At 45.4% G+C, this 27885-nt stretch overlaps 2 protein-coding genes across 4 annotated transcripts in view; one reads left to right on the forward strand and one right to left on the reverse strand.

Annotated features, from left to right (window-relative positions):
- Positions 1 to 27885, reverse strand: part of BRF1 (BRF1 RNA polymerase III transcription initiation factor subunit) — a 242979-nt gene that overhangs the window by 129397 nt on the left and 85697 nt on the right. The window contains exons 5-7 of one of the 2 annotated variants that reach the window (XM_063118139.1): positions 25857 to 25929; positions 8314 to 8463; positions 2115 to 2208 (exon numbers count right to left, since the gene is read on the reverse strand). In XM_063118139.1, coding sequence (XP_062974209.1) covers positions 2115 to 2208; positions 8314 to 8463; positions 25857 to 25929 — 317 coding nt within the window. The remainder of the gene's footprint in view (positions 1 to 2114; positions 2209 to 8313; positions 8464 to 25856; positions 25930 to 27885) is intronic. The other variant, XM_063118140.1, reaches the window with a different exon arrangement.
- BTBD6 (BTB domain containing 6) lies at positions 18665 to 22471 on the forward strand. Of its 2 annotated transcripts, XM_063118131.1 has the most exons (5): positions 18665 to 19203; positions 19432 to 19720; positions 20238 to 20328; positions 20772 to 20890; positions 21070 to 22471. In XM_063118131.1, exons 2-5 carry the CDS (start codon positions 19521 to 19523, stop codon positions 22100 to 22102), a joined length of 1443 nt encoding a protein of 480 aa, XP_062974201.1. In that variant the 5' UTR covers positions 18665 to 19203; positions 19432 to 19520; the 3' UTR covers positions 22103 to 22471. The 2 variants fall into 2 exon arrangements, with proteins under 2 accessions (XP_062974201.1, XP_062974200.1); XM_063118130.1 differs by having other exon boundaries at positions 18665 to 19720.

A 27885-nucleotide genomic window follows, 5' to 3' on the forward strand; every position in this document is an offset into this window, starting at 1 on the left:
CTCAGGAGCGCTGTGCCCATCAGGGGTAGGGAGGGGGGAAATAATTTAAATTTTAAAAATACCCACCTTTTGCGCATGAGCGTTCGTGCGCTGCTGGCCCCTTAAGAAAAGGAAAAAATGGCGGGCGCGACGCCTGTCCCTCTGAGGTCGTCGCACGTCGCGTGTAAACAGAGGAGGGATCTCGTGTTAAACACAACGCAAGATCTTCCCTCCTCCACTGTGGGATAACAGGTTAGGTCTAGCTAAGGCCTGAGATCCCACCGTTTTTCCCTACCATGATACGAACTTTGGCAACCCTCTTGAGACAAAAGATCTACTTGGAACAAGGTTGAGGAGACAGTTACGCACAACTGGGATTGAGGGCCAGCGTAAATTCAACAAGCTTCAGAAATCAGGTTTTCCAAGCTCAGACTCTGCACGAGTGGGAAGGCAGCCTGGTGCCTTCCAAACTTTTGGGACTACAACTCCCATCCATTCCTAAGGACTGGCCAGGCTGGCTGGGGCTGATGGGAGGTGTAGTCCAAAACATCTGAAGGACACCAGGCTGCCTATTCCTGACCGCATCGCAATGATGGCTTCAAAGTCATATTTTGAGAGGGGAAACAAACAAACTAGGATATGCTGTAATAGAAAACAAGTCTTCAGCCTGGGATATCATTTATTTCATTTCATTTCATTTCATTTCTATGACACCCAATAGCTGATGTTCTCTGGGCGGTCCAGAAAAATTAAAACCACAAGGTTCCGAATAAAATATAAAATATGGAAGCTTGAAAGCACACTAGAAAAAGTACACTATAGAAGTACAACCAGAATAAAACGAAGAAACAATGCAGAAATGTAAAATGCAGGTTTAAAACAGAAGAGCTAAAAGACTAGGATGTTAAAATGCTAAAGTTCTGGGAAAATAAAAAGATTCTCACCTGGCACCAAAAGGAGTACAACGTAGGTGCCAGGCAAACCTCTCTAGGGAGCTTATTCCACAACTAGGGTGCCACAGCAGAAAAGGCCTCTTCCTGGTAGCCATCCACCGCACTTCCTTTGGCAGGAGCTCAAGGGCTTCAGACGCATTATTATTATTATTATTATTATTATTATTATTATTATTATTATTATTGCATTTGTATACCGCCTCATAGCCAAAGCTCTCTGGGCGGTTTACATAATAGCGTAAACATTTATTATTTATGTTTACATAATAGTTCACATAACCCAGAGAGCTTCGGCTATTGGGCGGTATAAAAATGTAATAAATAATAAATAAATAAATAGTAAGACACTTAAAAACAATATACAAAAACTAAAAACCACACAAAACACACAATATACACATACATTTAAAACCACTCTAACAACTTCAAAAACGATGAGCCTAAAAAACAGACCCGTGCTCATTTCATATTGCTAAACGCCTGGGAGAAAAGTCTTGACCTGGCACTGAAAAGATAACAATGTCAGTGCCAGGCGGGCCTTGTCAGGGAGATTGTTCCACAGTTGGGGGGCCACCACAGAGAAGGCCCTCTCTCTTACTGCCATCCTCCGAGCTTCCCTCAGAGTAGGCTCTCAGAGGAGGGCCTTAGATGTTGAACATAGCATCCGGGTAGGTTCATGTCGGGAGAGGCGCTCCATCAGGTATTGCGGTCGCAAGCCATGTAAGGCTTTATAGGTTAAAACCAGCACCTTGAATCGGGCTCGGAAACAATCTTAGGGTCAGGGCAGATACTTATGGGAGGAGGCAATCTTTCAGATAACCTGGCCTCAAGCCGTTTAGGGCTTTGAATTTTAATACCAGCACTTTGAATCAGAGCAGTACCTTCTCCCCAGGAAGGCTTCTGCTTTTCAAATCCAGCTTCAGCACCAGCCATTGAATGCAGAGACACAGGGCTGGAGAACACAGCTTCCTAGCCTATATTTCGATTCAGCCACTCACAGCCCCACCCTCACCTTGACATGCGCTACTTCTCCCATCGACGGGAAGTTCTGCTGCGTTCCCCTTTTTATAAAGGGGAAATAAACTTGTCCTTCCCAGAACAAATACTCCGAACCTCAAAATAAACTGGGGGGGGGGGGGGGACGACACACACACACACACCAGGACCACAAACATGACCTACCTTTTCCTTAACGTAGATTCACCAACTTTAACCACCCTGATGACTTCTTTCACAGTGCGCCGAAAATCATGCATTCTTGCCGCAACAAGAAGAGCTAGATCATAAACAGGGAAAGGAAGGCATCAAAAGGCAGTTCAATGGGAGCGAGGAAGCAAGGGAATACAGTGAGTCACACAAGTACAAACTGAAATTCTAATTCTCATAATAATTCTAAAATATTGATGCTTGGCTCTGGGCTTGAATACAGAGCGATTAAATTGGAATTTTATAAAACTTACTTCGTATGCAGTAAAATTAATCCAGTTGCAACAGTGGCTCAATAAATGTAATCTAGTGTTTTTCGGACATACTGCCTCAAAAGGTATTTTTCTCAGATGGGCCTCCTCCTCCTTGCACGTACACATGCATACACACACATTGCTAGGGGAAAAGTTCCAGCACTGCTGTAGAAAGTACGCATCATGCCCCAACTATTATGATCAGCCATACCCAAAAGAAAGCTGTGGAAACCCTTGACACTGAAGCCAGTGTGGTGTAGTGGCTAAAGTGTTGGACTGGGAGTCGGGAAATCCGGGTTCTAGTCCCCACTCGGCCGTGGAAACCCACTGCGTGTCTTTGGGCCAGTCACACTCTCAGCCCAGTCTACCTCACAGGGTTGTCGTTGTAAGGATAAAACGGAGAGGAGGAGGATTATGTACACCGCCTTGGGATCCTTGGAGGAAAAAGGCAGGATATAAATGCAATAAATATTTTTTTAAAAAATTAAAAATATGCAGGTAAAGGGATGGGGCTACGCCAATATAAGCAGGCTTGATCCTCAAGGGCTGGGATCATCAGGGGACAGAAAGCAGGCTTAGCCTATCTACCCGTCCCCAATTGTGTTCCAAATGCATCCATTTACTTTCTCCCATATATCTGAATGGCTCTTAGGTATGTCCTGCATTTTCCCCTCGTTGATGTTATGGGTGAAACTCGACAAAGATGACTCACAAAGGATCATGCATTTTTTTAAAAGTTCCTTTGAAGATTCAGAGATCCTTGGCAGTGTTTTAAAACTAAGTCAGATAATATGTGAAAGGTAAAATGCAATGCTTTAATTTGAGGTCCATTTTCCATGATCCACTGGGATCAGAAAGAAGAATATTCCCTATGTTTCTGGATTTGTCACCATCTCTGAAGACAGGAAGGCAGCACAGGTGAATGTAGGATGATATTATTATTATTATTATTATTATTATTATTATTTATATACCACCCCATAGCCCAAGCTCTCCGGGCGGTTTACAAAGATTAAAAGATTGAACATTAGAAATCAGTATACAAAATTTTAAACCATAAAAACAGCTAACATTTAAAACAATTTTTAAGCACTCAGCCAGGTCAAAGCTAGTTCTGGAGTCAGTTAAAACTCAACATATGGTGTTAAATGCCTGGGAGAAAAGGAAAGTCTTGACCGAAAGTTAACAATGTTGGCGCCAGGCAGGCCTGATCGGGGAGATCGTTCCATAATTGGGGGGCCACCACAGAAAAGGCCCTCTCCCTTGTTGCAGCCCTCCAAGCTTCCCTCGGAGAAGGCACCCGGAGGAGGACCTTAGAAGTCGATATCAGATAGATATCAGATAGTGGCCATAGAGAAAAAGCAATTTTGGGAAATAAGGATAGAAAAGTAGATTTGGAAGTATATATTCCCTGCCCCACTTGGAATAGCAAAGGAGGAAACTGAGGAAAAGGATTCCGCCTTATCTACATTATTTATTTATTTGAAGCATTTTAATGTGCTGAAAAGGCTCCTGGAGCGGCTTACATAAGATCAATAGCAAAGAAGAGTGTCCACTGCCAGCAGACTTACAATCTAAAAGAAATGACACAAGAGGAAAAAGGGAGGGTGACGAAAGGGCAACGGAGAGCAAACGCCGTCACCAGTTCTCCAAGGTACAAGCTTCTTAAAATGACCACCTTGAATGGAAACAGCTGAAGGAGAGGGGTCCAATGGAGCTGCTCTCTCGTAGCATAGCTGATGAACTGGTTCTGCAGACCACGGGCATATCTAGACCAGGGGAGGAAAGGGGGAGAACCTCACAATATTCTGCTCGTGAGATCCTCTCCTTGTCCAGACGCACGTGCGACATCACGCCTGCCATTTTCTTTCTTTCTTTTTTTTTTTACAGAAAGCTGAGCGCACGTGCGCTCCAACTAAAAGTTTTTTTTAAAAAAGCTCCCGCTCTTCCCCCCCCCCCCAACGGGCACGGAGCACCTGAAGAGCTCCATCCCCTGTTCCCACCTCCTCGTGTTTACTCACGAGGAGGCGGGACAGAACCAAGACGAGCGCCCACACCGCCCACGGTCTCAGGACGATCCCATGACCGCAGGAAGAATTGGGCTAAAAGGGCCTGCCGATATCCCGGGGAAAGGGAGGGATCATCCCTCCCTGCTCCCAGGATCCCCTGTGCGTCAACTGGATGCACAGGGACGATCCCCGGGATAACGACTAGTCTAGACATGCCCAGAGTCTCCCTCTGCAAAAGCCCAATGGAACCCTCCCATTTCTTTGCTCCAATGCATCTTCCCATCATCCCACCAATGAGAACACAGAATAATGGGCTCAAGTTGCAGGAAGCCAGATTCCAGCTGGACATCAGGAAGAACTTCCTGACTGTTAGAGCAGTACGACAATGGAACCAGTGACCTAGGGAGGTTGTGGGCTCTCCCACACTAGAGGCCTTCAAGAGGCAGCTGGACAACCATCTGTTGGGGATGCTTTAGGGTGGATTCCTGCATTAAGCAGGGGGTTGGATTCGATGGCCTTGTAGGCCCCTTCCAATTCTACTATTGTATGTTCTATGACTTCAAACATATTTGCTTCTCCAAGCGCGCATTTGGAACCCATCAGGAAAGCAACTTGGAGAAGTAATGGTAAAGGTAATGGCTACGTATTCCTTCTGATTCTGAGTTCCGAATTCTTCTAGAAAAGCCACGCTTGGTGGTTTGCCTTGTGCATTTGTCTGCAGCAGGCAGTTCTGCTGTAAAAGACTGTCGTATCTGGGGCAAGAAAGGAGTTGCAGCTTGGCTTACTTGCTCCGTTTTTCAGGAGCCATGCTTTCCACGTGCATGTTGTGCGTAGTGCATTACATTTATTCCTGCCCTCTGCTTGTGGGATCCTACAACCTAGATTACAAAGATTAATCTGTCTAAGACGGATGCATGCACAGGAGCTTGGCCTAGATAGGATTGGTTCTGATCCAGCAGTACAATTGTCCCTTCTCTTGTACCACAGCTTGAGCCATCTGGGGTTTGGCTGAAACCACAACAAAGGCTTGTAAAATACTGAATGGTAGATAGGGAGACGGTTTCCTTCCCCCACCCTCTCATAACAACCAGAACCAGGGAGTCACTCAGCAAAATTGACAGTAGTGTCAGCAGCACAGCCGTAAAAACCTGCTGTCACCAAGTAAAGAAATCTTAGTCAATCAATGAATTAAATCCGAATATATTTGAACATGGACAAGCAGTAATTCTGCAGAAAATACTCTAATTTTTAAGGTAATGTCAGCACACATCACAGCAGATGAGGTCTTAAAATGTATTAGAATGTACATTAGAATGTAAGCCTATGCGGCAGGGTCTTGCTATTTTATTGTTTTACTGTGTACAGCACCATGTACACTGATGGTGCTATATAAATAAATAAATAAATAAATAAATAAATAAATAAATAAATAAATAAAATAATAATAAGGCATTTTCTCCTATCAAAAGGAGGAATTCCTCTTCTGTGATGTCACCTGCCATCTCCAGGGCTTTTCTTTTCTATTAAAACCTGTTCCTTTTTTTAAAAAAAAAAAATCTTCCCTCCAAACTGTTCCCTTTTTAAATCAAAAGATAATGGTTAATCTGACTTCATGTTGCAGTCCCATTTCATGAATTCATGGAATTAAAAGTCCATCTACCTCCTATCCTGTTTCTGAGCTTGCCACAGCTGAAAGAAACCTGGCCCGGTCTGATTCTAGCCTGGTCTAGAGTTCTACCTTTTCTTATGCCGTTACATAATCATCTGCGGTCATGTTTCAAAAAACAAACACTGGCACGATGCCCTTTGGGTGTCTTGCGCTCTCTGCTTGTGGAATATGACAACATGGATTAATCCAACAGAATTGGATTGGCAAGGGTTAGATTAGGTTGCAGAGGCCACCAGTGAGGGAGGAAGCAGCAGCTAGGTACCTCTCCACCGTGCCTGGGTCCAGCTCCAGCTGAGAGCCCCCTCCCTCCTGCTACCAACTGTAACTGCTGAACTTTGCAACTAAGATTGTAGTGCCTGAATTTGCTTTCCTTTTCCCCCTCCTCCTCCTCCCTCCCAATCCCCTTTCCTTTTGTGTCATGTCTTTTAGATTGTAAGCCTGTGGGCAGGGACTGTCAAGAAATACTTTTGTAAGCCGCCGTGAGAGCCTTTTTTGGCTGAATGGCGGCATAAAAATCCTTAAATAAATAAATAAATAAATTAGTTCATGGATAAGCAGCGTGGCACCCATGGTCACCATTATTATTATTATTATTATTAGCCATTTCTATACCACCCCACAGCCAAAGCTCTCTGGGCAGTTTATAAAAGATTAAAACATTAAACATTAAAAATCGATATACAAAATTTTAAAACATAAAACCGTAAAAACAGACAGCATACAAAGCCAACATCCATTTAAAAACAATTTTCAGCTGTCAGCTAGACCTAAAGATAGCTCCGGGGTCGATTAAAACTCAACATATGCTGCGAAATGCCTGAGAGAAAAGTCTGGCATCGAAAAAAATAACAATGTTGGCACCAGGCGAGCCTCGTCAGGGAGATCATTCCATAATTGGGGGGGGGGGGGCGCACTACTGAGAAGGCCCTCTCCCTTGCTGCCATCCTCCAAGGTTCCCTCGGGGTAGGCATCCGGAGGAGGACCTTAGATGTTGAGCATAGTGTATGGGTAGGTTCATGTCAGGAGAGGCGTTCTGTCAGGTATTGTGGTCCCAAGCTGTGTAAGGCTTTATAGGTTAAAACCAGGACCTTGAATCGGGCTCAGAAACGTACAGGCAGCCAATACAAGCAGGGCCAGAATACCTTTCTTGAAGCTCACCAAGGTCCCCTACCCCTCTCGGGAATTTCCCCCCCCCTTCTCTTTCCAATTAAGGTATTTTCTTACCGGCAGCAGGGTTAACTGTGAAATACCGTATTTCTTCGATTCTAAGACGCACTTTTTTCCCTAAATAAAGAGCTCTAAAAATGGACTGCGTCTTAGAATCGATGGCGTCTTAGAATCGAAGCAATACGGTAAGAGGAAAAGAGGAAGCTCCTGCAGCAGCCTCGAGCCATGCGAGCGAGGAGGAGGAGCTGGTTGGGAAAGCGCCTGGTTTTTTGTTAGGCAAATTTATTCGTAAGTCCCATCGATTTCCATGGGACTTACTCGCGTGTCGTCGTCCCCTGGTACACAGACAAGTAAAAAGCGGGACTGGAGAGTTAAGCGTTTTAGCTCCTTAATCGCGTCTTCTCCTCTCTCTCCCCGCCCGAAAATATTGTTTACTCTTTGTTTCAACGCCCCCACTTCTTCCCGCGCAAACGGCAGTTTCTTTGAGCAGGGGGTTGGACTCGATGGCCTTGTAGGCCCCTTCCAACTCTGCTATTCTATGATTCTATGATTCTCTCACAGAGGAAAAAAAGAAAAGGACACAACCATTAGAAGAAAGCGCGGGGGGGGGAGGAGGTTGGCTGGGCGGTGAGGGAAGTATTTCTTTGATTCTAAGATGCCCTTTTTTCCCAAATAAACATCTCTAAAAATGGGGTGCGTCTTAGAATCGATGGCGTCTTAGAATCGAAGGAATACGGTAGGTTTCTATTGGCACTGAGAAATGTGGGTTCAAAGGAGTGGTTAAGAATGTTTGGCCATGCTGGCTGGGGATGATGGGAATTGCTGTCCAAGACATCTGGAGGGAGCTAGGTTGGAAGAAAATGGATTAGACTCTTAAGGTTTACTTCCCTTGGCTTGTTTTTCAGTTCCTGCTTGTGGATTTAGCCTAAAGGCATGAAATCCTAAGGGCGAGCGCATCCAAACCTTTCTCAAGTACAAAACGGGATGTGATCAGGGGGGCTGCAGGCAAAACATTTTCCGCACCGCTGCTTGTGGCCACACCACACACTGAACCATTCACGCAGGCTCTGCCCTACCTGCGCCACAAAGCCCGGAGGGCCGCCGTCCGGTGTGCATCCAGTCTCTCTTCATCTGCTGCAAAAGCCTTAAAGCCGTCATAGAGACTTCATGGTTCTTATCGCCAAACTCCAGCATGTGAGCAAAACGAGGGATGTATAAACACGGATCTGAGGCAGAACAAGAGGCAGTTATTTTTGAATCTGTCTAAACACACGTCTCGAACAAGAAAGGCTCCTCCAAGTCCTTATTTCACTGACAAAAGGCTGTTTATTCTATTGTTGTTTTTCCAACCTCAGGCACTGGGTTGGATCCAACGTTGAGAACATAAGGAGTCCTTCCCCTTGTGGAAGAGTTTTTGCTCTTGCAGAGGCCCCAACTACCGGAAAAAGGGGAAGGGGGTTCTGCTTAATCCCTCTTTTCTCCACAGCCTCTTGTACTAACACACACCCCCACATTGTTTTGAAGAACGCCACGACTCTCCAAAGCAGATTTTCAGGGGATGCAGGACTCTGGAGAAAGGAGTGGGACGTCTCCAAAACTGCCTCCCAGCCTCCCTTTCTGTGAACGAAAGGGCATCATTTGGATACAAACGCATTAATGTATTTAATCACATATTCTGGTGGCCGTAAAAAAAGACCTCTTTAAAGATACTGGCCTAAGGGCCAACCTGGTTAGATGTATAAACACATGAATCTCTCTCTCTCTCTCTCTCTCTCTTAAATGAAAAGCACTTGTGAGAGATTGTTAGTTTGAGCCAAGGAATGGCAGGGAGCGCCTGCTTTACGCTTTGTCCATTCAAAACTGGCCACTACACTCCTCTGACAGTTGCTTTGCCACTTCTGTGGTCAAACGCTGTATTTTCCCGCACGGGGGGGGTGGGGGGGTTGGAATTTTTATGAGGTAAGGACGAAAGAAAAGCCAGGCTGAATCAGACCAAATGCCTCTCTAGTCCAGCATTCCATTCACACAGGCCCTTTCTACACCATATGGGTGTACAGCAGCCTTCCTCAACCTGGGGCACTCCAGATGTGTTGGACTGCATCTCCCAGAATGCCCCAGCCAGCAGAGCTGGCTGGGGCATTCTGGGAGTTGTAGTCCAACACATCTGGAGTGCCCCAGGTTGAGAAAGGCTGGTGTAGAGGGAGGGGGGCGATCCCGGACTAACCTTCTTCCGGGATCATCCCCCATGTACAAATGGGCAGCGCAACGTCCAGGTTGGGAGGAGGGACGTCGCGCGAGTGGAGGTGGCCATTTAAAAAAAAAAAAAAAGGTGCAGGAGCTGGAGTGCACTTGCGCTCCAGCGAAAATTAAGGTAAAAAAAGGCCCACCCCCGCTGGCCCTAGACTCCCCCTGTCCTGGCTCCGTCCCTCTGATGACTCCCGCTACTCGTGGGGAAGTGGGAAGAAGCCGGGACGGGCACCCACACCGCCCGCAGCCCTCTGGATTGTCCCGGGACCGTGAGTAAAAATGGGAGAACTGAGGTCTCAGTTATCCCGGGGAAATGGAGGAATCATCCCTCCCTGATCGTGGGATCCCCTGTGTGTCATCTGGACACACAGGGATGATCCCTAGAAAAATCCTAGGTGTAGAAAGGGCCACAGTGGCCCACCAACTGAATGTGGGACGCTCACATAAACACAAGAACGCCCAGCAACTGGCACACAGAGGCATTCCGCCCCCGATTCTGGAGGTCATATATAACCATCATGACTAGTAGTCACTGATAGCCTTATCCGTTTGTAAGTCGCACTTATGGCAGGAAAGGAACAGCTTAAGTAGCAACCACCTTCCTGCTATTCCTTCAGTCAAATGGGGAGCTTTCCACAGCTGCTTTAAAAAAGGAATTTAAAATTGGGAGAGGATTCATGCGTCCCCATGTAATGTCACATCTAGCCCTTCGTGCCCCTGTGCAGTGTAACCTCCAAGGAGGTTGCTATTATACTCCTCGGTCTTACTACCACGTTTTGTGAAACTCCCTTCAGTACAGAAAAACTGAAGTTAACATCCTTCGCCGCCCTGAGACTTTTCAATCCGAAACTATCACAATATGCTTTGCTGGAAACTGGGCCCACCACTGCAGCAACATCAAATAATGCCCTATGGGAATGAACATAAGAACAGCCCTGCTGGATCAGACCAAGGGTCCATCTAGTCCAGCACTCTGTTCACACAGTGGCCAACCAGCTGTCGGCCAGGGATGAACAAGCAGGACATGGTGCATTAGCACCCTCCCACCCATGTTCCCCATGTTCACCTTAAGGAAGGCCTTAAGATATCGTGTGTGTGTGTGTGTGTGTGTGTGTGTGTGTGTGAGAGAGAGAGAGAGAGAGAGAGAGAGAAAGACTGTGAGTATCTCCACCATCTTTTCTGAAACACTAGGCCAATGCAAACAATGTGGTACCATTAGAAAACTCTGGGTACCTCTGGCAACATAGGATATTAGTACAAGAGCTTAGTGTTAGCCAGGGCCAAAATGTTTTAACTCTGGGCTACCAGATGCATGGTGCAAGTTTGCAAACCACACAGAGGATACTGAACCTGTTCACATGTGCTGACAGCCCACCATGGCTTAATTTATTCACAGGGGCTGTCATGTCATGCCGGACACCATTTTAATACAGTGCCAGTGGGTGTCCAGCTTACTGTGCCAAGCAAACCAAGGCAGCCGGGGTTTGGGGATTAACCTTAAAACAAGCCATGGGTTATCTGAGGTTTGTCTAACCCTAAAAAAAAACCCTGCACGACAAGCCATGGCAAGCCGGGCAAAAATGGCACTCACAGGCACTATGCAACAGTCCTCGCAGGTAAATTAAGCCATGGTGGGCTGTCATGTCGCATGAACCAGGTCACTCTCTCACACAGCCCAGTTGGTACAGGAAAATCCCACGAAGGTCAATGAGTAAATTTGGATAGTTGTTTCTTTAAGACCCATCGAGCTTGGGATATGCAAGCATATCTATCTGAAGAAAAGTTGGCAACAGATCTGATCAGTGATTTATTTTCACAAGCAGTGTCCATATGGCACTGTGGACATCCCCTACATGCTTTCTTGATGGTGAATATCTCCAAATCTGTGTCTCTGGGACAAAATCCTGAAAAAGTTTGGGAAGATGAGATAACCTGAAGGTAGGAGCTGTGGCGTTGTGATCTTTAGACAAACAGCTCAAGTAATGTCCCATAAGCAATTTGAGAGGTTCTGTGTTCCATATTTGCTTGCGACTTGTTTGCACTTTTCAGATCTGTTAAGAATTCCACATTAACAGTGTTTGTAAGGACTCCGCTTCCACGGTACAAGGAGCACTGCTTAGTATGAACTTTCTCATCTTCAAGTACAATGGTTTGGGCCAGTTCTAAGAGTTGATGCAACAGACTAATTTTTCCTTTGTGTCTCCTTCCTCATGGAGGATGAATTTGGAGACATCAACAGAACCAGTCCAAAAGAAGAACTTCTTGCATTCACCCCAGGCTTTCAGGAGAATAAAGCTGGCTGAGAGGGCTTACACATTAAGAGGATGTCCACAATGCCTTGAGATTTAAGTATATCAGTAATTGACTTATCGAAGGTCCCTACAGCCAAAATTATATGTGAAGATGTTCAAATATTCCAAGTACGATGGGGCTTTAACTAGAATGATGCAACTATGCAAATTTACTCAGTAGTATACCATCTGCAGGACTCATCAGCTCCATTTTGGCTATTTGAAAGCGTGTCTCCTGGGTGACTTGCAAATGTATACAATTTCCACCTGCAATGTGCGGTTACAAACTGGAAGTAAAAGGGCCTTGCACTAAGCTGCTGCATTACAAGGCTGTTGCCCCAGGTCATTCGGCCCAAATTGTTTCTCAATCTTATACAAAAATACGACAAGATTTTTTTTTAACGTTACTGCAGAACAGAAGAAAACACGAACTGCTGACTAATCTGAACCATAACAAATATGCGCAATAACCTGGGTAGTAAAATATACAGCCAGGATGTTGGGGAAATGGCAAGGAGTGGCCAGGGTGTGCTAGAAGTCAGCTTGACTGGGAACAGGAAGTGACAGGAGACAGCAACATTCTCATAAAACATTTCAATAGGGAACATTTTGTCTGCCCGTTAATAGGATCAAGTGTTCCTTTAACTCGAGAGATCATAGATTATTCAGGCAACGAGAAGGGGGGAAGGCTTGCAAACGTTTTTTTAGTAATCAATGGCTGAAAATGTTATCTTCTCATTTGGATCCGATGCAATGCATCTGACTCACCAATACACCATCCAGAACGTTCCTATGAACTTTTGCTTACGCACCAGGAGGAGAACCATCCACTTTGTGTAGCCCACCTCAATCAAAAAAGTGGGCTAGCCCATATGGCCGAAATGTGACGTGGCACAGGAGATCCGCATTCAGGGTGTCCCACGTTTGCTTTTACTTCAAAGCAGCCACGAGGTGAAATGCCAGTGGGCAAGGGGCCACTCATCCTTATTTCCCATGCCATTTCCTCAATCTAAATGCCGCCACCCCTGCCAAACCACTATTAGCTCCAAAAGGGGCAAGTACAAAATGCCAATTAAATTAGCAGCCCCACATGGGCTGCTTTTTAAGTTAAAAAACAAAAACAAAATACTGTATCATGGTAGCCAAGACATGCCTACGACTAGCAACTGCAGGCCCAAATCCACCCCAGAGTATTAGTTGCCCCACCCCTCAGTTGCCAACGCAAAGGCAATAAAGGTGTGCCAAGAATGCAGTGAATGTGGCAGCCCGTTTTGGAGGAATGAGGGAGGGGGCCTCCACTCACCATCCCTTCCTTAGTGGCCCACAAAACTAACTGCTGACCAGGGCTGTACATTTATATTAGTAGAATCAACGTCTTATCAGACATGCATTCCCCAACATGGTGCCCCCCAATAATAATAATTTATTTCTTACCCGCCTCCCCGATTGAATTGAGGCGGGGAACAACAGTAAGCATAAAATACATTAAATACTGATTAAAAACATAGTATTCACTGTTAAAAACATCCTAAAAGCATCGTAAAAGTATTCTAAAATTCTACTGGATAGGCCTGCCGGAAGAGATCAGTCTTGATAGTTTTCTTGAATGTTAAAAGACTGTCAAGCTGACGAGTCTCCTCTGGCAGGCTACTCCACAGTCTGGGAGCAGCAGAAGAGAAGGGTCTCTGGATAACGGTTATCAGCCTAATCTTTGCTGACTGAAGTAGATTCTTCCCAGAGGACCTGAGTGTGCGGGGCGGATTGTACAGGAGAAGGCGATCCCGCAGGTAGCCTGGACCCAAACCATGTAGGGCTTTAAAGATAATAACCAACACTTTATACTTCGCCTGGAAACTAATTGGCAGCCAGTGAGGAGATTTTAAGACTGGTGTAATGCGATCACCTCTAGATGTACCAGTGACCAACTTGGCTGCCATATTTTGAACATGTTTTGGACATCAAGAACCATCAGACCTAGCCAGTATAGCCAATAGTCAGCAATGCTGGACTTTGTAGTACAAAACATCTGGAGAGCACTAGGCTTAGAAAGGTTGGATTAGACTGTATCCAAAGAGGGTTATTTACTTTCAATTCCCCCTCACTGGGAACACCATTTTGAGCATGTAGTAAAATTAAAGATTTACCACACTACTTGTTTCTCCAAATTATATCAAACTTCCAGCCCTCGTTCGGGACCGCGGTTTCATATACTTAGCAATACTGTGGTGATGCGTAGCAACTGTGCAGTAATAAAATCATTGTTCTATTGCCTGTTTTCAGTTCCAAATGAAGAGAGCTAGATCAATAGTACTCTTCTGGGGGCCAATTCCTAATCAAGACAATGTTTGAAAAAGCTTTGTTCTACCAATTTATTCTCTTCAGTAGCAATATCCGTCTCTCATTTCCTGTCAGGTAAATTGTTAACTATTAAACACAACTCCATTTCCTTCACCGAAGCCCTGCATGAGCTCTTCTGTTGATAAAGATGAGGCTGTGCTTGAAAAATAGTCATTTAAATATTTCTTGCACGTTTATAATTAATAAAACTAGTCTCATTTACTGGCAAGTGTTAGCACTGAATGCTACGTTGCTAATTCAATTTACTTTCCTTGTGTCAAACATGACCACGCATACTCATGGATCCCCCCAGGACGGCATAAAAACTTCCGCACATCAACAGGCAGTAGATCATAGTAAAAATACTGAGTAAATTATTAACACCACCTGAGTTGTAGAGATTAATATTTATAGAGGAAATCCCCACGTACACCTTCATTACTTATCCATGATGTACGTACAGATTTATAGATACAGTTCAGTCAAATGCTATAAGTTCATAGTCCTGACCGGAAGACCCAAAGACCCTATGAACATCTAGCATCCAAATAAAGAATAAATGCTGTAAATCTTCCGCATGGCAATTTCATTAATACATAAAAGTTATAAGCAAGGTGTAGGCCCCCTCCAGATATCTGTGACTAAATTAGGGTGACCATATGAAAAGGAGGACATGGCTCCTGTATCTTTAACAGTTGCATAGAAAAGGGAATTTCAGCAGGAATCATTTGTATATACGGAGAACCTGGTGAAATTCCCTCTTCATCACAGCAGTTAAAGCTGCAGGAGCTATACTAGAGTGACCAGACATAACAAGAGGGCAGGGCACCTGCAACTTTAACTGTTGTGATGAAGAGGAAATTTCACCAGGTTCCCCATATATACAAATGACACCTGCTGAAATTCCCTTTTCAATACAACTGTTAAAGATGCAGGAGCCCTGTCCTCCTTTTCATATGGTCACCCTAACTAAAACTCCCACAATCCCTGCCTACTGGCCATGCTGGTTGGGGCTAAAGGGTCCAAGCCATCTAGAGCATTGGTAAGCAACTTTTTGTACCTGCAAGCGCATTTGGAAATTTGAGAAACTACCCAGGACACACCCATAAAATGGCTGCCATGGATGGGTGTAGCTAGAGGCAAAGGATAAGTAATCTGCCCAGGAGCATTCAAGGGAAATTAAGGAACATAGGAAGCTGCCTTACACTGAGTCAGACAATTGGTCCATGTACAGTAGCTCAGTATTGTCAAGACTGACTGGCAACAATGGCTCTCCATGGTTTCAGGCAGGAGTTTTTCCTGCCCTACCTGGAAATGCCGGTGATCAAACCTGGAACCTTCTGTATGCAAAGCAGATGCTCTACCACGGAGCCACAGCCCATCCCAGCAGTTCCCAAACTGCTTTGAAGCAATCCCAGTTGAGAGTAAGAAAATAAAAGTGGGAGGAGTGTCTCAGTGGGTACCAAGGAAGGAAGGTGTCTGGGGACACTGGAGCCTTTGGGCACCATGTCAATTACTTCTGATCTAGAGAGCACAAGCAATATCATTTCTATTGCTGTATTTCAACATTACCTCTCATAATGCATAGAAAGCGCAACATTTTACAAAACTTTCTCATGTGCACCGAAAGAGTTAACATGAAGGTATCCAGCAAGTCATAGAATGAGGATCTCCAGAAATGGGGCTAAGGTTCCATACCCAAAGTCTCATTTGCATTGCAATAATTCAGAAAGTTCTGTTGCCATTCATGCCCACACCTTGCCCTGATAAACACCAGCCTGTGCTCTGTGTTAACTGGCAACTTAATTAGGGCTGGCACTCAGTTAAAGAAAACTTAGTTGATTAACTGCCTGAGTTTCAAGTTGGTTAATTTATCGATTAAATTTTCATCAATGTATGTATGGGTAAAATCAATCATTCTGAAGCATCTTTGTTTTCAGATGATGAACACACCTATCATAGCAGGAACCAACTTAGAAAAAGCATTCTCTCCTGTGCAACAAAAAAGGGAAGGCATGCCTCTTTTAAGATGGTGCATCTCATATTAAAATAAATATTTTAAAAAAAAATCTGCCCAAGTAATCAGGGAAGATCTTTTTGATTGATCAGCAGTTCCATCCTATGCATGTTTACTCAGAAGCAAGTATCACTGTGTTCAACAGGGCTTATATTTTATTTATTTATTTATTTATTTCATTTTTATACCGCCCAATAGCCGAAGCTCTCTGGGGTTCACAAAGAACTCTATGGGCCTTCTGGCCAGTGAAAGGAATAACAAAGAAAATAATGATTTATTTATTTTTAAAATGTGTTTCACATATTCAGTAAATATTTCACTTTAACTAGTGAACAGTTTGGAGGTTGAAACAAATACCTTTCAGGCTTACTCTCAGGTAAGTGCGCGCCCAAGAGTTTTTCTGTTTTTTAAATCGATTTAATGTTGCATCATGGGGAAGGAAATCTCGCATTTCGGTATTGTGCAGCGTGTATGCCAAGACTGAACATTTCCATGGGTATGCAGCAAAACAGATACGAGATGACCTACATTAATTCCCATATAGAACCACTATCTGTATTAGAACTCTGGAGGGGAAGCCTTGCTTAACGCGTTGCAGCAAAACAAAAAACTAAGGGTCTTGTAGCACCTTTAGAGGAACAGTTTAATTGGGGCAGGAGGTGTCCTGCCCTGGAGTCTTTACAGTACTACAACCTTTTTTGCTGTTGGTTTCTGTGTAAGGTTTCTGTGCGGGGGGTTTTAATACAATGTCAGAAGCCGTCTTCAGCCACCTCCTGAATCAGCAGCTCGCAGCCGTGATCTTAAAAGACGGGAATGAGAGGAGCCCGACTTCCCCAGATTTGCAAGGAAATCGCGCCGCCTCTGCTTGCAAAAAAGAAAAGAAAAAACTTGGTCCAAGGCTCTCTCATTGCTGACTGCACCTTGGCTGACTCCGCCTTGCTTTCAACCTGACAAAAAGTTTGGAAAGCCACTGTTTCCTTCCCCCCGCCCCTCTCTGCCCATCGGGGAACGGGGGGGGGGGAGTTCAAACTGAGTGGGAAAAGGTGCCTGAAAAGGAGCATTGTGCGAGTCCCAGGCCAGAAGGAGCAGGGGCGCCCTCGCTCGGCCTGCCCAGGAAAGGAGCTGATGCGCCGCTGCACTAAGCCGGGAACGGCGAGGCGGCCCCGCCTGCCTGCCTGCCTGCTTGCTGCTGCCAGAGCCTCCTTCCAGTTCTATCATCATGGCTTCTGGCTCCGCGGATGAGCCCGCCGCACAAACTTTCCCGGCGCGCAGGGGCGCCTGGTGACGAGGCGACCAGGTACGGCACGGCGGCTTTTCCGAGGTTGGGGGGGGGGAGGAGAAGGGGGCGGGCTGAGGCGGGGATCGGCCGCAGCCCAGTTCGCGAACTGCAGCGGTGCCCAGCGCCCGTTGCCTGGAGCGATTCCCCCTCCCCGCGCGCACTTTGCAACAGGGTCAAGCGCGTTCGTCGAGAGAGAGAGAGAGAGAGAGAGAGAGAACGCCGCGAAAACAAGTCCGCAAATAAGTCCGGGGTCTGGGGATCGCGTGACGCCCGCGAAAGGGCACGGGGCGATCCGGATCTAGGGGCCCCGTTGGCTTACTCGGTGCCCGATCACCTTTGGGGCCAACAGCCGCGGCGAGCTCGGCAAAACGCTTTGCCAAGTGTGTGTGTGTGTGTGTGTGTGCGCGCGCGCGCGTGTGTTCCGGGAGGGAGGAATTTTCCATGCAACGGGAGAAGGGGGAAACGGACGGGCAACACACCGCAAAAAGCAATCGAAACTTTCTCTCCTCTCTGTAACAGCACCCCCCCACACACACACACCCAAAGAACCTGCAGGTCGTGTTTCAACGGGCTACACTTCTACAGTTTCCTGCGGCTCCTGTTTTGGGAAGCCGCTGCCTTTCGCTTGCAAAAGCGGGGGGGGGGGTGTGCGTTTTGTTTCTGCTCCACTGTCGCCTGCGTGTGTGTGTGTATGTTTTAATCTCCCTTCCATGCAAGGAGGAGGGCGCATTTGGGTTTCCTGTAAATTTCCCAAATGGAGGAGGGGACTGGATGGATGGGGGGGGGGAGAGGAGGCAGAGCGAAGGGGTGGGCGGCTAGAAAGGGAGCGGAGAAGAATGACATATTGTCTGGCGAGGGAGGGGGGAGGGAGGCTGGCCTCCCCTCTTCGCCCTGCTCGCCGCCGCCTCGCCATTGGAGCGGGCGCCGATGACGCGCGGAGCTGCTGCTGGCTATTTGAGGCAGCGGCAGAGGCAGCACCAGGAGGAGGCGGCGGCGGTGGTGGTAACAGCAGCAGCCAGAGAGGGAGAGACGAGCGAGGAGGCACATACACGCGAGGAGGCGCACACGCGGACGGCCACGGGCGCCCAGCCCCGCAAAGCCGCTGCTCTTCCTGACTTTCAAAAGACGACGCAGCAGGGAGGAGGAGGAGGAGGAAGCGCAGCAGCAGCAGCTCCAGCGCGGCGCCCGCGGATGGAGGCGAGCGCGGAGCACCGGCCTCCCCGAGCGCAGAAGCTGAACCCGCCTGCAGCTTGACAAGGGATATTTTATTTTTAGAGAGGGAGATCGGGAGTGGAAAAGCCCGCTTCCTTTTGCAAAGCGCGCGGCTGGGTCCTACGCCAGCCCCTTTACACCTCCGTCCACCGCCTTTGGGATTTTACAGACGAGGGTCTCCGAGGGACGTCCTGCTGCCCCCTTTTTTGTGGATGAAAGCATAAAACGCGCAGATCTGCGGCTGGCTCTTCGCGGATGTCCAACCTTCGCCCGGAAAATAGGGGAGGGGGGGAAGCCGAGTTTCCTGCTTCCACGAACCCTTCTCCCGAGGAGATTGGCAGAAGTTCAGCGTCGCCGCGGCTCGGGAGTTGATTTGGTTTTTATTTTTTTGCCTCGCCGGGCAAGATCGGCGCTTTGACAACTGCTTGGGCTTTTTACTGCTTGGGGGGTCCTGCCTGCCTGCAGCCTTGAGGCTGGGACGCCCCCGCACCATCCTCGCCGTCGCTCCCTTCCCGGCCGCCAGGTGAGCGATGACTCATTCGGGCATCATCGCTGCGCCTCCGTCAGAAACACAAAGCAAAAGGTGCTTCGGGTAGAGGTCCTCCAGCAACAAGCCAAGCCGGCCACTGCTTGTTTTCGGGGCCCCGCGGAAAGGCGGTTAAAACCCACACCCCAAAAAGCCATCTTTCCGAGTGAGACTCCGCTCGTCGCCAGCCGAGGAGGGGGGAATCCCTCCCGCTGATGCCACCGGACCATGGTTGCTTCCATGGCCGGATCATGAAGTGTTTGACTTTCTTTCTTCTGCTTCCAGAGACCCTCAAGAAGTCCAAAAAGAGCGTCCGGGCCAACGGCAAGGGGCCAGCATGCTATGAGATCGTGCCCCTGGCCCTCAAGAAGAAGATGGCTGCGGAACTTTACCCTGCCACCGCCAACACCAACCTCGCAAACAGCAATAACGCCACCGCCGCCAACAGCAAGAAAAACGCCCTTCAGCTTCAGCAGAGCGCGCAGCCCCCGCCGCCCCCGCCGCTGCAAAACCTCAACAACAACAACGTGGAGAGCGCCAACTGGCAGTCCTTCCACCCCACCCTGCGAGAGAGGTAAGCGCCTGCTCGGGCAACCCGCCCAGAGGAGGAGGAGAAGCTCCTGCAGCGACAGCAGCAGGAGGAAGGAAGGGAGGGCCGTTGAAAGGCAGCAGGAGACAGACACTCTCTCCCCCCCCCCACCCAAACAAACGCGAGCGCACACACCCGCCTCCCCCGTAAGAGCGAAAAGGCTCCTGCAGGTTGCAGCAAGCAAGAACCTGGGCGTGAACTCTGCCCTGCCTTCCCAGCAGGGTTGTCAAATCAACACTTTCCCATCTCAGCAACAAGATGGAATAAGGGATGTCCCTTGCGCACCTGAGACGCTTCCAGAAATGTGGGCGTGGGGGGGCGGTTAGGCACGCTTTTATTCCTCGCCTTCCTACCTGTCCCCTTCTAGCAGTAGCCAGCCCTGGGAGGGAGCCACTGCAGTAATGGTTGGAATGGTTCCAAGACTGGGAAGGGCACAGAAAGTCACAGGCTGTCGATGGACTTTGTGGTTTTTAACTGTGTCTCCTTTTCTGTAAACTTGCAGGAACGCGCTCATGTTCAATAACGAACTTATGGCTGACGTACATTTCATTGTGGGCCCAGTGGGGGCGGCCAAGAAAGTTCCTGCTCACAAGGTTTGTGGGATCATGCACACACGCACATCTTTCTCTTACACTGTGAATGGTCTCAGAGTTTACAGCATTTACATCAGCTGTGTATGAAGAAGCTTGTACCCTGATCACCTTTTCCAGTATTTTCTTAGCTCCAGAGTAACCCAACGATACCTTTGCACAAAATGCAATCCAAACAATGGTCTAAAAAATATAAGATGAGAATCTGCTGCGTTCCAGCTCATAAGTGCTTACTAGATTGGGGAGGGGCAGAGGTGTTTTTTCTACCCGATATATTTAACATGTCTTATACCAGATAAAATGAAATTGCACTCCTGTTGAGTCTAAACCTTACAGCTAGATATGGGGCAGACATGGGAGAGAGAAGTCTACCAAAATTACAAGTGTATTTCATTTTCTCTGCCTACCACCGTGGCTGACTTGGGTGTTGTTGTTTTTCAATACAGTATGTTCTAGCAGTTGGGAGCTCTGTCTTCTACGCTATGTTTTACGGAGATCTTGCAGAGGTCAAATCTGAAATCCATATTCCAGATGTGGAACCTGCAGCCTTCCTAATCCTATTAAAGTAAGTAGGAGTAAAGACAGCTTGGAGGAATCTCATGTAAATAAAGTTTGCTTGTTTGTTTAAATGTTATTTAGGGGCATGGAAGCATGAGTTTAAAGGCCTTTAAAGATATTAAAACTGCTAGCTGTGAAACTAAGCCGTCTGTTTCTCTTCTAAAAAGGTCTTTTTTATATTGATAGGTACATGTATAGCGATGAAATCGACCTGGAGGCAGATACCGTGCTTGCTACTTTGTACGCGGCCAAGAAATACATTGTCCCAGCATTAGCAAAAGCTTGCGTCAATTTTCTGGAGACTAGTTTAGAGGCCAAGAATGCTTGCGTTTTGCTGTCTCAGAGCAGACTCTTTGAGGAGCCAGAGCTGACGCAGCGCTGCTGGGAAGTCATTGATGCTCAAGCTGAAATGGCCCTGAAATCGGAGGGCTTCTGCGAAATAGATCAACAGACGCTAGAGATCATTGTGACGCGGGAAGCACTGAACACGAAGGAGGTCGTAGTGTTTGAGGCAGTTCTGAACTGGGCAGAGGCTGAATGCAAGAGACAAGGGCTGCCTATCACACCAAGGAACAAGCGGAATGTATTAGGGAAAGCTTTATACTTGGTGCGGATTCCAACCATGACTTTGGAAGAGTTTGCCAACGGAGCGGCCCAGTCCGATATCCTAACCCTGGAGGAGAGGCATAATATTTTCTTGTGGTATACCGCTGCAAATAAGCCTAAATTAGAATTTCCACTGACAAAGAGGAAAGGACTTGTGCCTCAAAGGTGCCATCGGTTTCAGTCCTCCGCATATCGTAGCAATCAGTGGAGGTACCGAGGTCGGTGTGACAGCATCCAGTTTGCTGTAGATAAAAGGATATTTATAGCTGGACTGGGATTATATGGGTCAAGTTGTGGAAAAGCCGAATACAGCGTCAAAATCGAACTGAAGCGGCTAGGAGTTGTTCTCGCCCAGAACCTGACCAAGTTTACCTCTGATGGATCTAGTAACACTTTCTCGGTATGGTTTGAGCATCCGGTGCAGGTTGAGCAAGACACCTTTTACAATGTGAGTGCCATTCTGGATGGCAACGAACTCAGTTACTTTGGGCAAGAGGGCATGACTGAAGTACAATGTGGGAAAGTGACATTCCAATTCCAGTGTTCCTCAGACAGCACCAACGGCACAGGAGTACAAGGAGGACAAATACCTGAACTCATTTTCTATGCATGATGCATTTCACTTAGATTGTATTTCAGGACTGCTCTGCACATTAAGGGATATACTTTGATTTGACTGAAAAGAGCAGCATGGAATGTTATGCTACTTACCTATCTACTTACCTTACCATCAGGCTATCAAACTAAGTGAAGGAATGCTCTTGAGTTTAATCTTATTTTATTTATTCATAAGCTATTTGACTTAATTATTAAACTGCAACATGCAGGAGGGGGGGAAACGTTTTAAAAAAATTGCACGTGATGTGCATTTATTTTGTATATAGATAACTAACTTGCAGACTGCAGCTGACTCAAACAGAATGTTCTAAAGTAGAGCGGTTTGAGAATCTGTTGAATATAAAACATTTTTACTTGTCCTAAATACCTGTGTGCTTTGGTGATTACAAATCCCCTATCACTTGTTTTCACATTCATATTTGCAGAAAGTGTGACCCTTTTTTTTAAAGGATCAACCCAAGGCGATACTCACACACTCTGGAATTAGTAAGACTTTAGCCTGCAGAACTGAGTGCAGGATTGCACTGCAAAAGAACAAAAACATTTATGGCTTATTTACTATGGCACTCCTGTTAACTGAGATTTGCAGGCATGGCCAGCTGTTAACCTGTCAGGTCCACTATATAAAAGGTGTAATAAACATACGTTTCTGGAAAATTAATTTCCCTTGATGTGGGGGTATGCAAGCATAAGATACACAGAACTTTTCAGCGGTCTGACCTCTAAAAGATTTCTGTGGATCCCTTATATTCTCCTCTACCAACAGAAAATGACTCACTAAAAATGTAGTTAGTATCTCAATCCTTTAATTGGTGATTGGCAACTCTGTGCCCTCCAAATGTTTTGGACTACAACTCTCATGCTCCCTAAGAGCTGGGACTTTTGGGAGTTGTCATGTATTGTTTATCACATCTTGTATCACAGAACATTCACCAGATTTTTTAAAAAACTGAAAAATGGTAATGATACAAGTATACGCACACTTTCCCACGAGTAACACACTTTGAATACAGTGGGATTATTTCTGAGTAAACAAACACAGGATTATGCTTGTTAATGTAGATAGAATTTAAGTACATTAAAAAAATTGGTTGGGAAGAAGACTAAAACTCTGCTTTTAATCTTGATCTGGATTTTAAAAATACTAAACCCCAGAAGGATGCGGTCAGTTTATCAGCTGAATTTATATCTATAGAGAAGACCTAAACAGACAGGCAACAAAGGTGTCATAAAGGAGTCTTATGTCTTTGAGTTATTTTACAATCACTGGGAACCAGAAAGTGATATATACTCACTGCCCCCCTCTTTTCACTTATATAATCTGTGACGTGGAACAATTAAGGGATCTGTGAATAATTTAAAGGTATATTTGTTTTCTGAATGGTCTTGATAGCCAAGCATACCCTTTATCTAAATAATTGTAGATCCTAAACATTTACCGTAAGTGATAGGTTTTCAGAACAGAATGTGCTAAAACTTCAGCAAGATGCATCTAATTAAGTAACATTTAAATTGGAATCAACTAGGAAAGCAATACCAGACAGGATCTAAAGAAGGTTGCAGACAGTTCTGCATACACAAGGGGACTCTGAATTTTTTGCAACTGGAGGGAGCTTCACAAATACGACATAGGGGATAGCTGTTGAAGAAAAGCCATAGTCAAATACCCAAAGTAACTCTTAGGATCAAGTTAGTCCTACATAGAGTAGACCCACTGAAATGAATGGAATTTAAGCCTTGGCTAGGTCCCAAACATTTTAATGGATCTACTCTATGTAGGACTAGCACTGGATAATACCCACGTGCACCATTTTTACCAATTCGGACAAACCATTTTGCAAGATCACCATAAATAGGACAAAAGCAAGCAGCCATACGTCTTTTGAGATACCTCAGTATTGTGCTGAACTCCAATGATATGATATAATACTATATTGATATTATGTCAATAATGTAGCATTCCTGCCCAGTCTCCAAAACCTAACAAATCAAAATGGTTGGTGTGATTTTAAAGGCTGTTTATACAGCTACAAGTCCCATTTAAGTTAACCAGACTGAAATCATGTCAGCTGGTTTCTAAATTGTATCCTAAATAACTTGGGTATTCTGTGATACTCAAAGCATAATATCCCACTGATCATGCATTCCAGCATGCAAAGCAAGCTAGCTTTTGGACTTCCTTGGTTCAAATCTCACCTCTGCCATTACCTCCCTAGTCTGTCTTAGGCCAGAGGTGTACAACTTGTAGCCCTCCAGATGTTTTGGCTTACAACTCCCATGAGCCCTAGCCAACATAGCCAGTCATAGGAGTTGTGGCCTCCCAAATGTTTTGGCCTACATGTTGCCCATCCCGATCTTAGGTAACACATTCTCTCCACTTCACCCTCTATTTGTAGTGTTATCCAGGGCTATTACTCGCCTACTTTATGGGGTTGTTGTAAAGTTAATCATATAATGTATGTGAAGTGCTTTTGAAAACAAAATTTTATATAAATTATTATTATTCAATAGATGTCAAAAATGAGTTATCATCAGACTTGTTTTCGTCACTTAAGACAAGTGCCTTGATTAAAGCTGACTTGACTTGCTTGTAAAAACTAAAAGCAGATCAATTTTGGTCATTAGCCAAAGGGCATATGGAGTTTTTTTGACATTTAAGCATATTTAGGCATGTCCCAGTTACCTTCCCAAAAGAATAGCCGGTAAATGACCATATTCAGCAAGTTTCTAACATTTGCCATGGTATGTATACTTTTAAAGGAGTAACAAAGATTCTTGTGGGTTGTTCATGGTTAACAAACCATGGTTTGTTACCACTGCTGGATTCACACAACACATGGTTCAACAACAACCGATACTCAACCTTGCATGTGGGTTGTGTTTTGTGAACCCAGCCGGTCTCTTGCACCCCTTCACTAGCCACACCTACTGTGGCCTTTGGTCATGAAAACAATTCACAAAGAGTTGGTGTATGTCACCAGTGTTACAACTACTGTCAACAAGTGACTACATTGATGCATTCTAACTGATATTGTCAAGATTTGCTTTGTTTTTCCCAAGGTTGTACATAAAATACTGCCCTTTTAAGGAGGCAAGCATCAAACCAAGAAAACTAAAACACCAGTTTTTAAAAAATATTTCTGCCTCTTCTGATTTGAAATCAAGCTGCTTATTCACCAACCTATCCCTATTTACCTGTCACTGGCCAGCTCCAGGTAGGTAGGGTACAGGAGGAACTTCCTACAAGTAAAGGATCAGGAGATACATGTGCAGAACAGCTCTAAGATGCTAAGTAGGGCTCTTACTTTCATGGCTTAGTTGCCACAGCCTTCCAACATTTATCAAGGGGGCAACTGCTAGTCACAATTGTTGGGTCTTCCCACTACTAGTAATAGTAATAAGTATTTACGAACATAATTATTTGTTCCATTTCTACTGAATTTCCATGCAACAACTACATGCTTAAGTTGAGCTATTTGTTTACTCAAACTTAATTCAAAAGACAAAGGTAATTTGGAGAGGAAGCCTTATCTTGCTCATACTGATAATAAAATAAACTACTATAAGATTTCCTGTTCTAAGGTTACCCCTGTGCTTTAATTGGCAGCTTTCATCTCTGGATGTGTCTGGATTTATTTTTTAAATACATGTTAAACTGCATTATGTAAACGTTTTAGCTTTGAGAACCACCATAAATTCACAGCGCAAGTATACCAACGTACCGAAAGCCAACTCTTATTAAAAAATACCTATAGCTGGAGCATTTATGCAGAGCTCTCTGGCCAACAGAAGGAAAGTTTTTCCCAGCACGTAGACGTTCACCTGCACAAAGGGGGAAAAGGGTATTTTGAATATTAAGCCGGAAAAGTTAAATACATCTTTGAATAGAGATGAAACAGTGTCCTAAAAAAAATCATATTTTTTCAAAGTATCCAAGTGTTTTAGTACAAAAAACACAATCCTCTGGTACAGCTAGTTGTTACATCCCTGTCTTCTAAGCCACAGAAATCCAGTGAGTTGTATCTAATGGTAATAAGTACACAATCAGAAAGCACTTTTGTTCACACAGGGCCGGGCAACTGATTTTCACAGATCCCAGATACTCCACAGATACTGCAGCTCTGGTAGAAATGGCCTGGTCTTCCTCCTCATTGTTCATACAAACCTTTACAATAAATATTGTAGATGTCTGTTATGGAAATGGCATCTACTCCAGGTTTTTGGAGAACTAAAGAGGATTGAATAGTTTCACTCCCTTAATTGGCTAACCTGCAGCTCTAAATGTAAGACCCCTTTGTGCAGAAAGCTGACCTGCCACCTGGATTTCATCTGAAAAATCGAAACAGTAAACACGATGGCCCTTTTCTCTGCCATCAAGGCCCTTTCTACACATAAGGATTATCCCAGGAAAGTGGAGGGATTGTCCCTGCTTGCTCCCGGGATCCCCTGTGTGTCATTTGGATGCACAGGAATGATCCTGGGGGGAAAGGCAGGGGTAGAAACAGCCCAAATCTACACTCCGATCTTTCCATTTAGAGAAGGGGAAAATACACAGATCTCAAACACTTCTGCCCAATAGTTCCTGGGTGGGTCTGTTGGTTCTGGATAGATCCAACAGCACAAGAGCAGAAGCTCCTCATGGCCAATGCCAAACAAATTGCAGGAAGTGGAGTCAGGACACAAAGCTAGAATTGATACCAATGATTAGAGATCAGTATATGGAATATTTACTTTTTTCTCCCAGAAAACCAGTAAAAGCACAATACTTCAAGAAGCTTTGTTTCGGATGCCACAGTACAATGCATTCTGCATCTCCCCTTCGCCTGTCTTCTTAAAACAAAATTGTGGGGCTTCATTGAACTGTGCCTTGAACATACATACCAATTTTCAATCGGATAGCTCTCCCTTGAAGATTGAGATGAGATCATGTTACATAATATCTTTTTAATTTCCCCCCACCCAGCAACCGATAGCTTGTGTTTGAACTAGGAACCTAGATTTGAGTCTTGAACATGCACACCAAATGGCATGCCGATATCACAAAATATTCAAGGAAGATATTGGCTACACCAAAACATGGTTTGCACTAACCATAGTTCAGAGCCAAAATCATGGCTTGTGATTCCCAACCTAGAGGCAAACTATGGCTTAGAACTCCTTGTCTGCTTTTATATTCCATCCGCTCAGCATTCACATTTCTATGGTGCAGGAGCTTCGCAGAGGCAGAACAACGGCAGACACTGGTTTGCCAATTCAATCGTCACACAAAATCATACCCCATGCAAACCACGGTGTGCAAATCTAATTCAAATTAAGATTTCAGATTCTGGCTGGATGACAAACCATGGTTTGCCAATATAGAGCTCATACCACACCATAATTAAGTTTTTTTAATGATGGTTTGGTGTGATGTCTGAATTGAGCCATCGTGTTACGAACACACTGCCAAACAGACAAGTTAAATCACACTTCATAAAGTCACTTTTTTGTGAACGTTGTTACTGAAAGCATCTTATCCTGCTCTTCAGAAAATCAGGCTCCCAGAACACCTTACATGCAATCAATAAAACAAGACAGGCCCTGCCTGCGGGCTGACTGTCTAAGGGGCAAGACAGAAAAGAAAATAGGGATGGGGAGGGAAAAGGAAAAAAAAAACACTCCGGCACCAATTTTTAAAGTAAAATGATAGTTCTCATAATGACCAGCTAGAAAGAGTTCAAGGAGAAGAGGAGCCCAATGAAGCTGGTCTTGCAGAAGACTTGATGGAACAGTTCTGCC

The sequence above is a fragment of the Elgaria multicarinata genome, chromosome 2 (assembly GCF_023053635.1).
Source record: "Elgaria multicarinata webbii isolate HBS135686 ecotype San Diego chromosome 2, rElgMul1.1.pri, whole genome shotgun sequence".
NCBI classification, from domain to species: Eukaryota; Metazoa; Chordata; class Lepidosauria; order Squamata; family Anguidae; genus Elgaria; species Elgaria multicarinata.

What these genes read in the sequence shown, in the direction of transcription:
- BTBD6 (XM_063118130.1), top strand. Translation starts at nt 19,362, where the DNA reads ATGCCACCGGACCATGGTTGCTTCCATGGCCGGATCATGAAGTGTTTG. An exon ending in CACCCCACCCTGCGAGAGAG is followed by an intron (nt 19,721 to 20,237) that starts GTAAGCGCCTGC and finishes GTAAACTTGCAG; the next exon opens with GAACGCGCTCATGTTCAATA. An exon ending in AGAAAGTTCCTGCTCACAAG is followed by an intron (nt 20,329 to 20,771) that starts GTTTGTGGGATC and finishes TTTTCAATACAG; the next exon opens with TATGTTCTAGCAGTTGGGAG.